At 41.7% G+C, this 13,789-nt stretch overlaps 1 protein-coding gene across 1 annotated transcript in view; it reads right to left on the bottom strand.

Annotated features, from left to right (window-relative positions):
• Positions 1 to 13,789, bottom strand: part of LOC135310811 (protein mono-ADP-ribosyltransferase PARP8-like) — a 203,583-nt gene that overhangs the window by 14,619 nt on the left and 175,175 nt on the right. Inside the window, exons 15-17 of the mRNA XM_064439804.1 lie at positions 6,290 to 6,382; positions 1,706 to 1,831; positions 188 to 253 (exon numbers count right to left, since the gene is read on the bottom strand). Coding sequence (XP_064295874.1) covers positions 188 to 253; positions 1,706 to 1,831; positions 6,290 to 6,382 — 285 coding nt within the window. The remainder of the gene's footprint in view (positions 1 to 187; positions 254 to 1,705; positions 1,832 to 6,289; positions 6,383 to 13,789) is intronic.

Raw genomic sequence — 13,789 nt, 5'->3', positions numbered from 1 at the left:
GCGTTCTACTTCCTCACTTTTCTTTGCCATTATGGACACTCGAGGTTTGTTATTTTTAACACACATTTTAATATTATTACATCTCTATTGGAAAGCGATTATATTATTGACTTCCTCACTCATCATAGGAAAGCAATAAATACATCTTCCTAGTTATAGAAATGGTGATTAAGATTTTTAAACTCACCTGCATCATCTCTCTAATAGAAGTGATACTATCCAATGCTTTCATGACTCGGTCATAATTCTTCTTCTTGATGTAGCATAAAATAAGCAAATAAATTAAAAGAATATTGGTCTTTGGCTCTACAAAATCCTGAATTCTTTGAGTGTGTATAAAGCCAAAGTTAGGACAAATGTTCAGCAAGCCAATCCTTTCAAACATTTCTAACCAATAGCTTCCATCTGCCTTACACACAGACTTTCTCATTCATAGTCCAGGAAAATTCCCTGAACATATAATATCATGATGGTTTTTCTTTGAATTTCACTGGAATTCCCAACACACAACAATGTGACTCACTTAAAAAATTAGGTCACTTTTTAAATGAATATTTGTAACTAAACACAGACTCTGCCAGTTATTTGGACAATATACTATTAAGTTAAATAATGCAGTGAAAAAATAGATTTTAAATAAAATGCTTACTTTGCTAACAGCTCTATAAAACTTCAGAGGTCCTTCAGTTGTCCCTCTGCCTCACCCTGACCCTTCTCTACCTTCTGACTGGGAACCGCTACCAGAAGGCTCCACCTTTTCTGAGCAGATGAGCTTAACAGTCCATGCTTCACTAGCTCCATGTGCCATGTTGCTTTCAGGAGCCTAATTGCTCCCCATCTTTCGGTCTTGCCAACTTCTGCTCTTGGGTTTTCACCTCGCCCATGCTGGCAAGAAGCTGGGAGGAGGTGGTGTGGGCCCTGCCAGTCCAGGGGCTCTCTCCACTCCTCTTCTGGTGTGACCCCTTTTCACATTCCCTCATCTGCTTCAAACCCTCACCCTGCCTAGCTGCCAGACTAGCTGTCTCCTCATCAGCCCCTTTCCAAGCACCTCCTGGCAAGTCTTCTTTCCCACACACTACAGAACACACTTGCCCCTTCCTCTGAGAAAGACCACTGCTAACTGGCCTTTGTTCAGAAAAAGTGAAATGCATCACAATGCAGGATGTCCAAAGTTCTCATTTATGCCCTTGAGTATGGCTCAAGTGAGCTGTAATAGTTCACAGCTTCCCTAGGGCTTCCGTGAGAGGTAGTATTTGCAGCCTGAGGAGCAAGTAGTGCAAACACAATTTTACTTACAAAATTGTTTGCAAAGAGAAAATATGACAGCCATAACCACTTTAAGTATGAAAAGATGGACTAGAAATCCCTCAGTCTACATGGTCTACAACTCCCAAAGGCCATCTTTCTCTGTGTCCAATGTGTACAGCTGAGAGAAAGAATATAAAATTTTGCACCTAGAATTTGTACCCTAAAAGAAGTTCTTGGCCTCAACATAACTTTGAATGCAACTTACAGATTATTCACAAATACCTTCTCAGAGATAAATTTAAAAACCTACAAAGTTCTGAAAATAGTCACATGCTTGTGCTATATTCTGGAGCTGTATCTCTTACAGTAAAGTAGACTCCTCCAGAAGAAGGCTTTGCTTTGAAATCTAATGCATGACTGAAACCAAGCTATGACATAATGAATGATAACTACTTACCCTGGGGTTAAAGGCTAGCATCTGAGGATCATTAGGATCAACTACAGAAGGATATGGCTCAAAAATGACAACTTTCCTAGGTGACTCTAACGCAGACCGACACATGGATACTAACAGATCAACCACCTAGGGATAAATAAAAATATTTATTTAATACATGTACTTTTATATTATATCATCCAGTCTGCTTTTTTTACACATTACAGTAATACCATATTTCATTGTTATCTATATTACCCAAACCATGTTATCCACAGGACATAGTTTAGAACTGAAATTTTTCCATTGACCTCAACAGGCTTTAGGTCCAGCCCTGGTACATTATTTCAGGTGCATAAGTAGGACCAGATACTGGTCCTAAATGTATTGTCACATCAAATACATTGCTTGCAGTCCTGCTTTCTCTCGTGTATATGTGCTAATACCTGAATGAGATTAATTCTCTAGGGAAATGAAGTTGTGCTGGATTTGTGTATCTTTGCGCAGTAGATGCCAGTGAAAAATGTTGCTCAAGAAAGAGGAAGGGATTGCGAATCTGTACCACTGCCTGCTCGTCTCCTGAAGATTGTAATCATGGAAACACTAGCAAACATTGCTTCTGCTAAAGCCAGAACACCACAGTGATTTAACAGTCATTTGCATAGCTCACACTTGGACATCCTCTTCCTTCCTTCCGGTCATACAAAATTATGAAATGGCTTTGAATATCTATGATTTCCAAGATTTCACCGTAAGATCATGCATGTAATGTGTACACTGGCGTGTATTTACATATGCACACATAGGCACATATACAACTTAGCAATAGATTTCTATATAATTGTTTCAAAATTTGTAACTCAGAGGTTAAAAATAGACTACAGCAATCGCAAAAGAGAGAGAATTCAGCTTTCTGGCAAATGTGAAACCTAAATCCAGCTCATAATGAAATCCAAAGTTACTACATAAAAACGTAGCTGCAAATTAGCTCATATCCCCCTGGTTTCTCTGTGCCTTCTGAAAACATTCCTGTGTGAAATCAGACTTTTCCATGAAAGAGAGGAAAAGCTGAGATGAGCCGTACTTAGTAGGCATCCCGGGTTCCTCCCACAGTTCCACGTGGATCAGATCTCATCTCACAGCTCAAGCTGTTCTAGAAGTTATTATATATCTGCCATTGTATCTGATCATTTGGAGTGAAAAAAATTGATGGCCCTTTAGAGAAGCAGAATGAAAATAAGAATCATGATGTCCTGATTTCAGCTGGGATAGAGTTAGTTTTCTTCCTAGTAGCTGCTATAGTGCTGTGTTTTGGATTTAGTATGAGAATAATGTTGATAACACACTTATGTTTTAGTTGTTGCTAAGTAGCGCTCACACTAGTCAAGGACTTCTTCAGCTCCCCATGCTCTGCTGGGTGCACAAGAAGCTGGGAGGGGACACAGCCAGGACAGCTGACCCCAACTGACCAAAGGGATATTCCATACCATATGACATCATACTCAGTATATAAAGCTGGGGGAAGAAGAAGGAAGGGGGGATGTTTGAAGTGATGGCATTTGTCCTCCCAAGTAACCGTTACGTGTGATGGAGCCCTGCTTTCCTGGAGACGGCTGAACACCTGCCTGCCCATGGGAAGTGGTGAATGAATTCCTTTTTTTTGCTTTGCTTGCATGTGTATCTTTTGCTTTACCTATTAAACTATTGCTGACTGGGGTTAAACCACGACACATGATGAAAGGGAAAAGGAACTGTGCTGCAGTGAGTCATACTGTTGCCATTCTCCTCCTCTGCTCCTTTAGCATGAATTTTCTCCATCAGTTTAAAAATATTCCGTTAGCTCCAGTTACTAAATTTCTCACACATACTGAAAAATGAAGTTATTTAAATAATAGTTCCTTCCTCCATGGTGCTCTGATTTCTTTCCAGTTTATGATACCTACAAGTGTGATGAATGTTTCAAAATAGGGCATCCGCATTAGCATTTGCAAAGGAGACCAGGAATCTGCATACACAGCCAGGTCAGGCAACAGGCCTGCAAGTGTGTAAATGTATTACCATGAAATTGAGCCTGTGTTCATACACCCTGCTTCTCAGAAGCACTTCTTAGCCTCCAGTTGCAAAACACTACTAGGAAAGAGTTGTTTGAGTCCCCAGACCTCTTAATACAGTGACCCAAAGTTGTCTTGCTTTATGATTTGCATGATGGGACTTTGTCTTAAAATCAGCACAGTTCTTAGAACACCATCCCAAAGACCTCCTTTAAAACAACTGTTGACTCCTATATTGTTTCTTACCATGATACCAGCATATTGTTCTGACATGGGGGAAAACATGCATAGATCACGCTTAATTAAACCCCTGATTTCCCAAGATCATTGTTTTGAGCTCATGGGATGCAGAACAACTTAAACTGGGAGGTAATTCTAATACAAGCATTGTAATACAAACTTGCGTATGCATTCCTTGGTAATAGGAAGTGCTGTGGATCTAGTAAATGTCCTTATAGCTGGGCCCGAACTTCCTCTTAATAGTAGGTACTGAAGTACACTGAAGTACATAAGTTAGGATTTAAATATTTTCAAGGAGGACAAGATGACACTTGCTGATGACTATTCTCTCTTACAGCATCAGTCTCTCAGACAGTACCTTTCTCTCCAGAGACTCTCTACAGGGAGTCTGAACTATCGACAAATCAGACATTTAATTTTCAAGCATTTTGACTGCATGACTAAAATAAGGCAAGGTGAGTTCAGACTTGAAAGTTTTAGAAAGTACAATCTCTTATTATTAAGAAGGAGCCATCAGAATATTGGGAGTGACAAAGTAGGGGTGTATACCTTAGGAAACTAGCTGAAAGCACAGCAGAAAGAACCGGATGTGATTTCTAATAATGGGAACCTATATTTAGGCTCTTTCACTACACAAAATGATTTGGAGGAAGATTCATCTGACGAAATGTAGAGATTCACAATGCGAACACCTGCCTCTTACTAGTCAGCCTAGGCTCTCTTTATAATCAATGGAGAAAATAACCATTGTGTTGATAGTCTATGTTGATTCACACCATCCTAAACTAATGTCAGAAATAGCTCAGATGAATCAAATCCTAAAAGTGTTAAATTCTTTCTGCTAACAGGAACGGGAGCTCAACCAGATCAGATGTAGTGAGCGTGGTACAATGCTATCACTAGATTGAAACTTAGCAAAATTTAGTTGTCTAGGTCCAATGGGACAATCAACAAAATCTCTTTTAAGTACCATTGAGGTTGTAATCACTTCAGTACTCTTCAGCAAAGCTCTGTAGATGGTAGGTACTCTGGAGGTCTAGAGCAAGCTCTGCATATGCCTGCAACAGTGATACCTACATAAAACACAGAGTGAGTGCTGATCAGGACCACCTCTCCTGTCAGCTGTATTTAAAAAGAGAAGTGAGAGCTACTTCTTTGCTACCTAAGTACCATGTAAGTGCCCACATTAAAAAAATAAAACTCTAGCTCCACAGAAACACATAGCTGAGGTCTTCAGAGGACTTCAGGCTGGGGAAGAGGTGGGGTTTCATCAGCACACCTCTCCACATTTCTTACATGTTTGCACAGGTATCCCAATGTTTGGCATGCTAGATGTTGCAAATATATCTGTCTTCAGACATCAGATGAGCTGATGTTCAGATCCCATATACTCAAGTGAAGAAGCTGGTGTACACTTCTGCAAGTTTCTTCCTTTGAGGATATGCCCACAGGTGTTATTCAGGCACTTAGCTGAATAGTTTATTTCCAGTGGCTAGACTCACTAGTACTAATACTAGTTAAAGTTAACTGAACTGAACATTTGCTCTTCCAAAAACCATGTTGCTTACTACATAAGTGCACAGTGAGTGACACATTTAGGAAATCAGAGAGGAATGTACTTTTCCATAAGATGTGTAGATTTTTAACTTAAAATCTTAAAAAGATCTTAAACATAAGTTCTTTTAATTTTTTAATTTACTGAAGTCTTGTAACTATTGTAATCTAAGGTTAAATGGTGATTTGGAAACAGTTTAAAATCCTTTGTTTTAAGGCACATAAAAAATTATGAAAGAAAACAATGATATGGTTATAACTACATCAATAACTGAACTTAGAGTCAGGAAGCAAGCTTACATTAAATTCCTGATCACTGAGAAAAGAGAAAAAAACCTATGCAGCAACATCAGCAAGGACTTTCCCAATGTTAGTTAATGATCAAAACAACAGATGCTCAGTGGATAGCTGCTTCCCAACACCATGAACAGGAAGTAGTAATGGCTCATTAGGTGAAAATAAATAGGAATTATCTCCAAATGACAATGGCTGCCTTTATTAACAACCCAGGTGACCTAATTGAATACAACAGAACAAGAAAACAGGGTTACTCTAATTACATGGAAGCACCTCATTAGTACTGTTTGAAAATGCCATGCATAAAGCAGTGTATTTACAGCTATAAGAGTGGACAAATAAATAATACTTACCAAAGAGTACTCATATGGGGAATACAAGTCAAAATATATACTAGAAGAGATTGAGAAGACTGAGCATGCTATAGAAAATCAGACATGTAATAAGCATTAGATAATTCTACCTGAGCCCCAGTTGCAATTTCATCAGCAGCTTCATTCATCACTCCTAATGTTTGGAAAGCAAATACACAGAGCTCCCGTTCACAAACAGTGGGCTACACAGAGAAAGTAAATTAATTATATTTTAGTTCTAGTTTTGGGTTATTGGTTTTATCATGCAATACCTACAACAAAAACCAAACACAGTTAATGTTAACTTTTCTCTTCAGATATTAACTGCAACATTAATTTCAAATAATGAATACATGTCAATTATTGAGGAAGATATATTAGAGAAGCATTTTAATAATCTGAAGAACAAGTGTTAAGAAATCTAAAAGTCATAAGTATTCACAGAGGCTAAACTTAAAAGAAATCCAAACAGATTACAAAATCAAAATTACAGTCATAGTACCCAAATGTCTTTAACACTGTCCTATCAGACTCTGAAAACTTCCTACATAACTCAAATAAATGGATGTCATTATTTTAGCTGGGATAGAGTTAATTTTCTTCACTGCAGCTGGCATAGCGCTGTGCTTTGGACTTAGTATGAAAACAATGTTGAGATAACACACAGATGTTTTGGTTGTTGCTGGGTAGTGCTTGTACTAGTCAAGGACTCTTCTAGCTTCCCATGCTCTGCCAGGTGCACAAGAAGCCGGGAGGGGAGGGGCCACAGCTAAGAGAGCGGATTCAAACTGGCCAAAGGGATATTCCATAGCATATGATGTCATGCCCAGTATGTTAACTGGGAGGAGCTGGCCGGGGGAGGGAAGCAGCAATCGCAGCTCGGGGAGCGGCAGCATCAGTCGGTGGGTGGTGAACAGTTGTATCGTTTGTGTTTCGGTTTTTTTTCCCTTTTCATTATATTATCATTATTGTCATTATTATCACAATCAATATTATAATTATTATTTTATTCTAATTATTAAACTGTGCTTATCTCAACCCACAATTTTTTTTGGGTGCTGTTACTCTTCTGATTCTCTTCCCCATCCCACAGGGGTGGGGGGAGTGAGCGAGCGGCTGCGTGGTGTTTAGTTGCTGACTGGGGCTAAACCATGACAATGGAGAACAAGGCCAGAGACTAACGAGGGCACAACCCCTTCACAAATGGAGGTTTATTCTTCACAGATTGTTATTCTGCTGTTGAGAACACACATAAAAATATGATCCAGAAGACAAATTTCTTAAAGAAGCTACTTTTACATTTTTAACTAATTGTATTGGGTTTGTGTGGCAAGGTTTTGGTAGCGGTGGGGCTACAGGGGTGGCTTCTGTGAGAAGACGCCAGAAGCTCCTCCCATTTCCAATAGAGCCAATGCCAGCCAACTCCAGGATGGACCCAGCACTGGTCAAGGCTGAGCCAATTAGTGATGGTGGTAGCGCCTCTGGGATAACATACTTAAGAAGGAAAAAAAAAACCTGCTGCAAAACAGCAGCCAGAGAGAGGAGTGAGAATATGCGAGAGAAACAGCTCTGCAGACACCAAGGTCAGTGAAGAAGGACGGGGAGGAGGTGCTCCAGGTGCCGGAGCAGAGGTTCCCCTGCTGCCTGTGGTGAAGACCATGGTGAGGCAGGCTGTCCCCCTGCAGGCCCTGGAAGTTAACAGTGGAGCAGATATCCACCTGCAGCTCATGGACGACCCCATGCTGGAGCAGGTGGATGCACCCAAAGGAATCTGTCACCCCATGGAAAGCCTGTGCTGGAGCAGGCTCCTGGCAGGACCTTGTGAAACTGTGGAGAGGAGCCCACGCTGGAGCAGGTTTGCTGGCAGGACCTGTGAACCCATAGGTGACCCACGCTGGAGCAGTCTGTTCCTGAAGGACTGCTCCCTGTGGAAAGGACCCACACTGGAGCAGTTTATGAAGAACTGCAGCCCATGGGAAGGACCCACATTGGAGAAGTTCATGGAGGACTATCTCCCATGGGAGGGACCCCACCATGGAGCAGGGGAAGAGTGAGGAAGGAGCAGCAGAGACGTGTGATGAGCTGACTGCACCCCCCCCATTCCCCATCCCCCTGCGCCACTCGGGGGGAGGAGGTAGAGAATATTGGGAGTGAAGTTAAGCCTGGGAAGAAGGGAGGGGTGGGTGGGGAAGGTGTTTTAAGATTTCATTTTATTTGTCATTGTCCTGCTCTGATTTGATTGGTAATAAATTAAACTAATTTCCCCAAGTCGAGTCTGTTTTGCCTGTGATGGTAATTGGTGAGTGACCTCTCCCTGTCCTTATCTCAACCCATGAGCCTTTCGTCATATTTTCTCTCCCCTGTCCAGTTGAGGAGAGGGAGTGATAGAGCAGATTAGTGAGCACCTGGCATCCAGCCAAGGTCAACCCACCATGCTAATTTAACAATTTATTTGTAAACTTTAAGGAAATTAATTATATTTTTATAGAATAAGATCTGTATTTGGGAAGGCGCCATGTTATTTTATAAATAAAGGCACTTGAACCCTTTTTTCAGATATCAGAAAAATAATTTTAAAAACTTGCTGTTGAACCATTTTTTTGCCTATCTTTTTGAAAAATTTAATTCACATTTGCCATCACAACGATTGCATAAAACAATGTAATTAAACTTCTCTATATTGAGTGAGAATTGAGTGTTTTGCCTTCTTAAAGGAAACAAAGCAGAAGCAAAAAAGAACACAGCTTTGAGTAAAGAGAATAGGCATGTCTTCATAAGCTTCCTGATTGGTTACATCCCTTACAGCAACTCCACACTTATTTACTGAAAGATAATTAGCAGGTCAATTTTTTAAAGGCTCAAGTAATGAATCACACAGAGTGAATTGTTATAAGCATTCAAAATTAACAAACAGTTGAAAGAAATACAAGAAATAAACATAAATTAAAATGTTCTTTAAAATTGACCACAATAAACAAAAATATTTTTTGGATACTATTTTTTTTACTCCATATTATTAAATCTTAACTCACTGAAACTTAAAACAGTCTTTGGTAGCCACTACTGAACTTTTATAACTAAAAATTCTGAATCTAGCTATCATGATAATAACTAAAGCATTCATAGAAGTACGCTTTGAAGTTCAAGCCAATGTCTCTAGGAAGCACTTGCAGAAATGAAAAAAGTAATCAAGCACACAAAGAAAACATGAAATTTAGTTGAATTCAGTTTCAAGCAACAGCTTTGTCAGTAATAAGCATATTGCTGTATTTGTAGTCACTTGTTTCGTATGCATTTGTTGGTTTTTCATTAGTTTGGTAGGTAAAGGTTTCTTTTGCAAGGGAGCTTGCAAGGTTTTTAGGTTTATTTCACAGTTTGTGTCAGTTACGGATTTTTTAGATAAATGTCTTATCTATATTTGTAATAAAAGGCAAAATAAGATTGGTTGCAAATTATCTACCACCTGAGCCTGTATTACCTAAAGAATCAGTTATATTTGGATCAATCAGGATAACATTACCACATCTGAAACAGAATCCAGAGCTGTAGGAAAGGCTCTCTTCTGGCTATCTCATAGCTTACATCTGTTAATCACGCTTTTAGATGAATTAACAAATGCTACAGAAGCCTCAGCTGTATCTATGGATCTGACATACAAGGTAAAAATGGTACCTGGAAGGCAGGCACTAATAAGGCGCTTGTATACTTTCTACCAGTGCTACTTAAATGCCATATGTAAAATTTTCATTCTCTGTAAGAGGACTAGAGCAAAGCGTGTTTATGAGTTTGAGACTTTTACATTTCCTACAGTATAACACAAGGGTCAATTCGATTCAAAATTGATAAAATAAAAAGTTTGTAGTCCAGGTGCGGCCTCACCAGTGCTGGGTAGAGGGGAAGGATCACCTCCTTTCACCTGCTGGCAATTTTATTGTCTAATGCAGCCCAGGATACCATTAACCTTCCTTGCCACAAGGGCACATTGCTGGCTCATGTGCAACTTGGTGTCCACCAAGACCCCCAGGGCCTTTTCTGCCAAGCTGCTTTCCAGCTCGGTGGCCCCCAACTTATGGTGGTGGCTGGGGTTGTTCCTCCCTAGGTGCAGGACTTTTCACTTCTCCTTGTTGAACTGTATGAGACTCCTGTTGGCCCATTTCTACAGCCTGTCGAAGTCCATCTGGATGGCAGGGCAACCTTCTGGAGTATCACCCCCTTCTCCCAGTTTTGCATCATCTGCAAACTTGCTAAAGGTACACTCTGCTCTATCATCCAGGTCACTGATGAAGATGATAGTAAACAGGACTGGACCCAGTATTGACCCCTAGGATCCACTGCTATTTACTGGCCTCCAACTAGACTTTGTGCTGCTGATCACCACCCTCTGAGGCCAGCCATCCAGCCAGTTTTCAATCCACCTCACTGTTTGCTCATCCAGTCCATGCATCAAAAGCTTGTCTTTGAGGATCTTATGAAAGACAGCGTTGAAGGCCTTACTGAAGTCGAGGTAGACAATATCCACTGTTCTCCCCTCATCTATCAGGCTAGTAATTTCATTATAGAAGTTTATCAAGTTGGTCAATGTGCTGGTTTTGGCTGGGATAGTTAATTTTCTTCATAGTACCTAGTATGGGACTATGTTTTGGATTTCTGCTGAAAACAGTGTTGTTAATACAGGGATTTTTTAGTTACTTGTGCTGGTTTTGGCTGGGATAGAGTTATTTCTCTTCACTGTAGCTGGTAAAGTGCCGATGGCACATTGATGCTTTAGTTGTTGTTAAGTAGCAGAGTAGTGGCTAAGTGTTGCTAAGTAGTACCTATAGTAGTTCGGGACCTTTCCAGCTTCCCATGCTCTGCCACATAGGCAAGAGGTGGGGAGGGGAAGGGCCACAGCCAAGACAGCTGACCCAAACTGGCCAATGGGATATTCCATACTATGTGATGCCATGACCAGTATATTAAACAGGAGAGTTGGCACACAGGGGAGGTAGTTACAGCTTGGGGACTGTTGGTGTTGGGTCAGCAGGTGGTGGGCAGCTGTGTCATGTGCTGTATGTTTTGGTGGTTCAGTCCCCCTTCCCCCTGCCCCAGGTTTTGCCTCTCTCATTATTTTCCTTTTCATTGCTCTATTATTATTATTGTTGTTGTTTTATTTTAATTATTAAACTGTTCTTATCTCAACCCACGAGCTTTCTCACTTTTACCCTTCTGATTCTCTCCCCCATCCTGCTGGTGGGGGAGTGAGCGAGTGGCTGTGTAGGGCTGAGTTGCCAGCTGGGGCTAAAGCACAACAGCCTCTTTTGGTGCCCAACGTGGGGCTCAGAGGGTTTGAGGTAATAACAGCTGCTAGTCACAGTACCATGCTCTCATTTTTGCATTACGTGTTAAAGATTGGTGTTGGTTTTAGTCTGCTGTGATTAGTAAAGTTTTGCCTAAGAGAGTTATTATTCAAACGCTGGTCTTAAGCTTTATCTGGTATTTGGGTTTTGTGCTGGAACCATTACTATACTTTGGATACCATCTCATTGAGGAGGAAATTTTACCTCCTCCTCTGAGAGATTTTATATGGAGGAAATACAGAATGGTATCTTTGCAGCTTTCTTCTATGATGTCTCCACATTTATTGCAACAACCTTTTTGTATCTTGAACATCCTTGGGTAGTTAAGATATACTTATTGTTAGTTTTGGGGAATGTTGTTTTGGTTTTGGCTAAGGTTAGAAAGCAATTTAAGAATATCACCCAGAAATCTGCCCCAAGGCTTGACAGTTATGAGTGGCAGGGCATGTGGGATAGCATGGGCGGCAAACAGCTAGGGCAATGGGTACCCCCAGTGTTTTGGAGTTTCACCCCTGAACAAGTGCAGGATCCTGAAAAAGTAGTAGAAGATTTGGAGAAAGTATGTTGTTACCCTGGGAACTCCAGAGAGACACAGATAACTGCAATGTGCTGGGGCCTGGCCCATGCATACCGAGCCCTGCTCAACAGTGTTCAGTGCTCCCAAGGGGAAGAGAACGTCTCTGGATTGAAAGGCAAAGTGACTGGCACTGCAGTCACTCCAACCCCAACAACAGGCACTGCAGCCACTCCAACTCCGACAACAGGCACTGCGGCTACTCAGAACCCCGTGATAAGCACTGGAACTGAATCAGAGAATTGACCCATGCTCCATACACAAGAAGAAATCTTGGAAGTGGATGTCAACTCTTTTAGAAAGAGATGATGAAAAAGTAGGCCCATCACGAGGAGAAGAGGAGGAAGAAGTCATAAATGAAACAAAAACCACCCAATCCCTGTCCTTAAGTGAGTTGCGAGACATGTGAAAAGATTTTGGCTGTCATCTACGTGAGCACATTGTCACCTGGCTGCTCTGATGCTGGGATAACGGGGCCAGTAGCCTGGAATTAGAGGGAAAGGAAGCCAAACAACTGGGATCCCTTTCTGGGGAAGGGGGTGTTGACAAAGCAATTGGAAAAAGAACACAAGCCCTCAGCCTCTGGAGGCAACTCCTGTCAGGTGTAAAGGAAAGGTATCCCTTCAAAGAAGATGTTACGTATTGCCTAGGAAAATGGACAACCATGGAGAAAGGCATCCAGTATCTAAGGGAATTAGCTGTGCTTGAGGTGATTTATGGTGACCTGGATGATCAACAGTCATTCAGAGATCCAGATGAAGCCAAGTGCACACGACCCATGTGGTGGAAGTTTGTATGGAGCTCACCATCCTCGTATGCAAACTCATTGGCAGTAATGTACTAGAGAGAGGACGAGGCACCAAGAGTGGCAGAGGTGATTGATAGACTCTGGGATTATGAAGCAAATATCTCTCCTCGCTCGTCTCTGCTGTGGAGAAACTATCCCAAGAGGTCCAGCTACTCAAAGAAAATATGTCCTACTCCCCACCTCTACGATGGGACTAGGCTCTTTTCAATAGTGCCCAATGACAGGATAAGGGGCAATGGGCACAAACTGAAACACAGGAAGACACAGCTAAACATGAGAAAAATCTTCTTTCCTGTGCAGGTGACAGAGCAGTGGAACAGGCTGCCCGGAGAGGTTGTGGAGTCTCCTTCCCTGGAAGCATTCAAAACCAGCCTGGACACATTCCTGTGCCCCCTGCTCTAGGTGTTCCTGCTCAAGCAGCGGGGTTGGGTGAGGCGATCTCCAGAGGTCCCTTCCAACCCCTACCATTCTCTGATTCTGTGATTCTATGAAATTAAACAGGAGACAGTTCATGCAGTAGCCCTTGGGCCAGTCCGGGCAGGACAAGATGTAAAAAATGTGCTCTACACCACAGCAGGGGAGACTGGTCCTACCTGGAGCCTCTGGCAGAAAGCACCAGGGGAGACGAGGCCCCACTGTATAAGAAACTGCCAGAAAACAAGAAGCAAGATGCCCTGTTCACTGATGGGTCCTGTCATCTTATGGGAAAGCACTGGAGATGGAAGGCTCCTGTATGGAGTCCTACAAGGCAAGTCGCAGAAACTGCTGAAGGAGAAGGTGAATTGAGCCAGTTTGCAGAGGTAAAGGCCATCCAGCTGGCCTTAGACATTGCTGAACGGGAAAAGTGGCCAATGCTCTATCTTTATGCTGTCTCCTGGATGGTGGCAAATGC

The sequence above is a fragment of the Phalacrocorax carbo genome (genome assembly GCF_963921805.1).
Source record: "Phalacrocorax carbo chromosome W unlocalized genomic scaffold, bPhaCar2.1 SUPER_W_unloc_1, whole genome shotgun sequence".
NCBI lineage: Eukaryota > Metazoa > Chordata > Aves > Suliformes > Phalacrocoracidae > Phalacrocorax > Phalacrocorax carbo.
The sequence above is the reverse complement of the archived record's forward strand: the minus strand, read 5'-3'. Positions and strand labels throughout refer to the sequence as shown.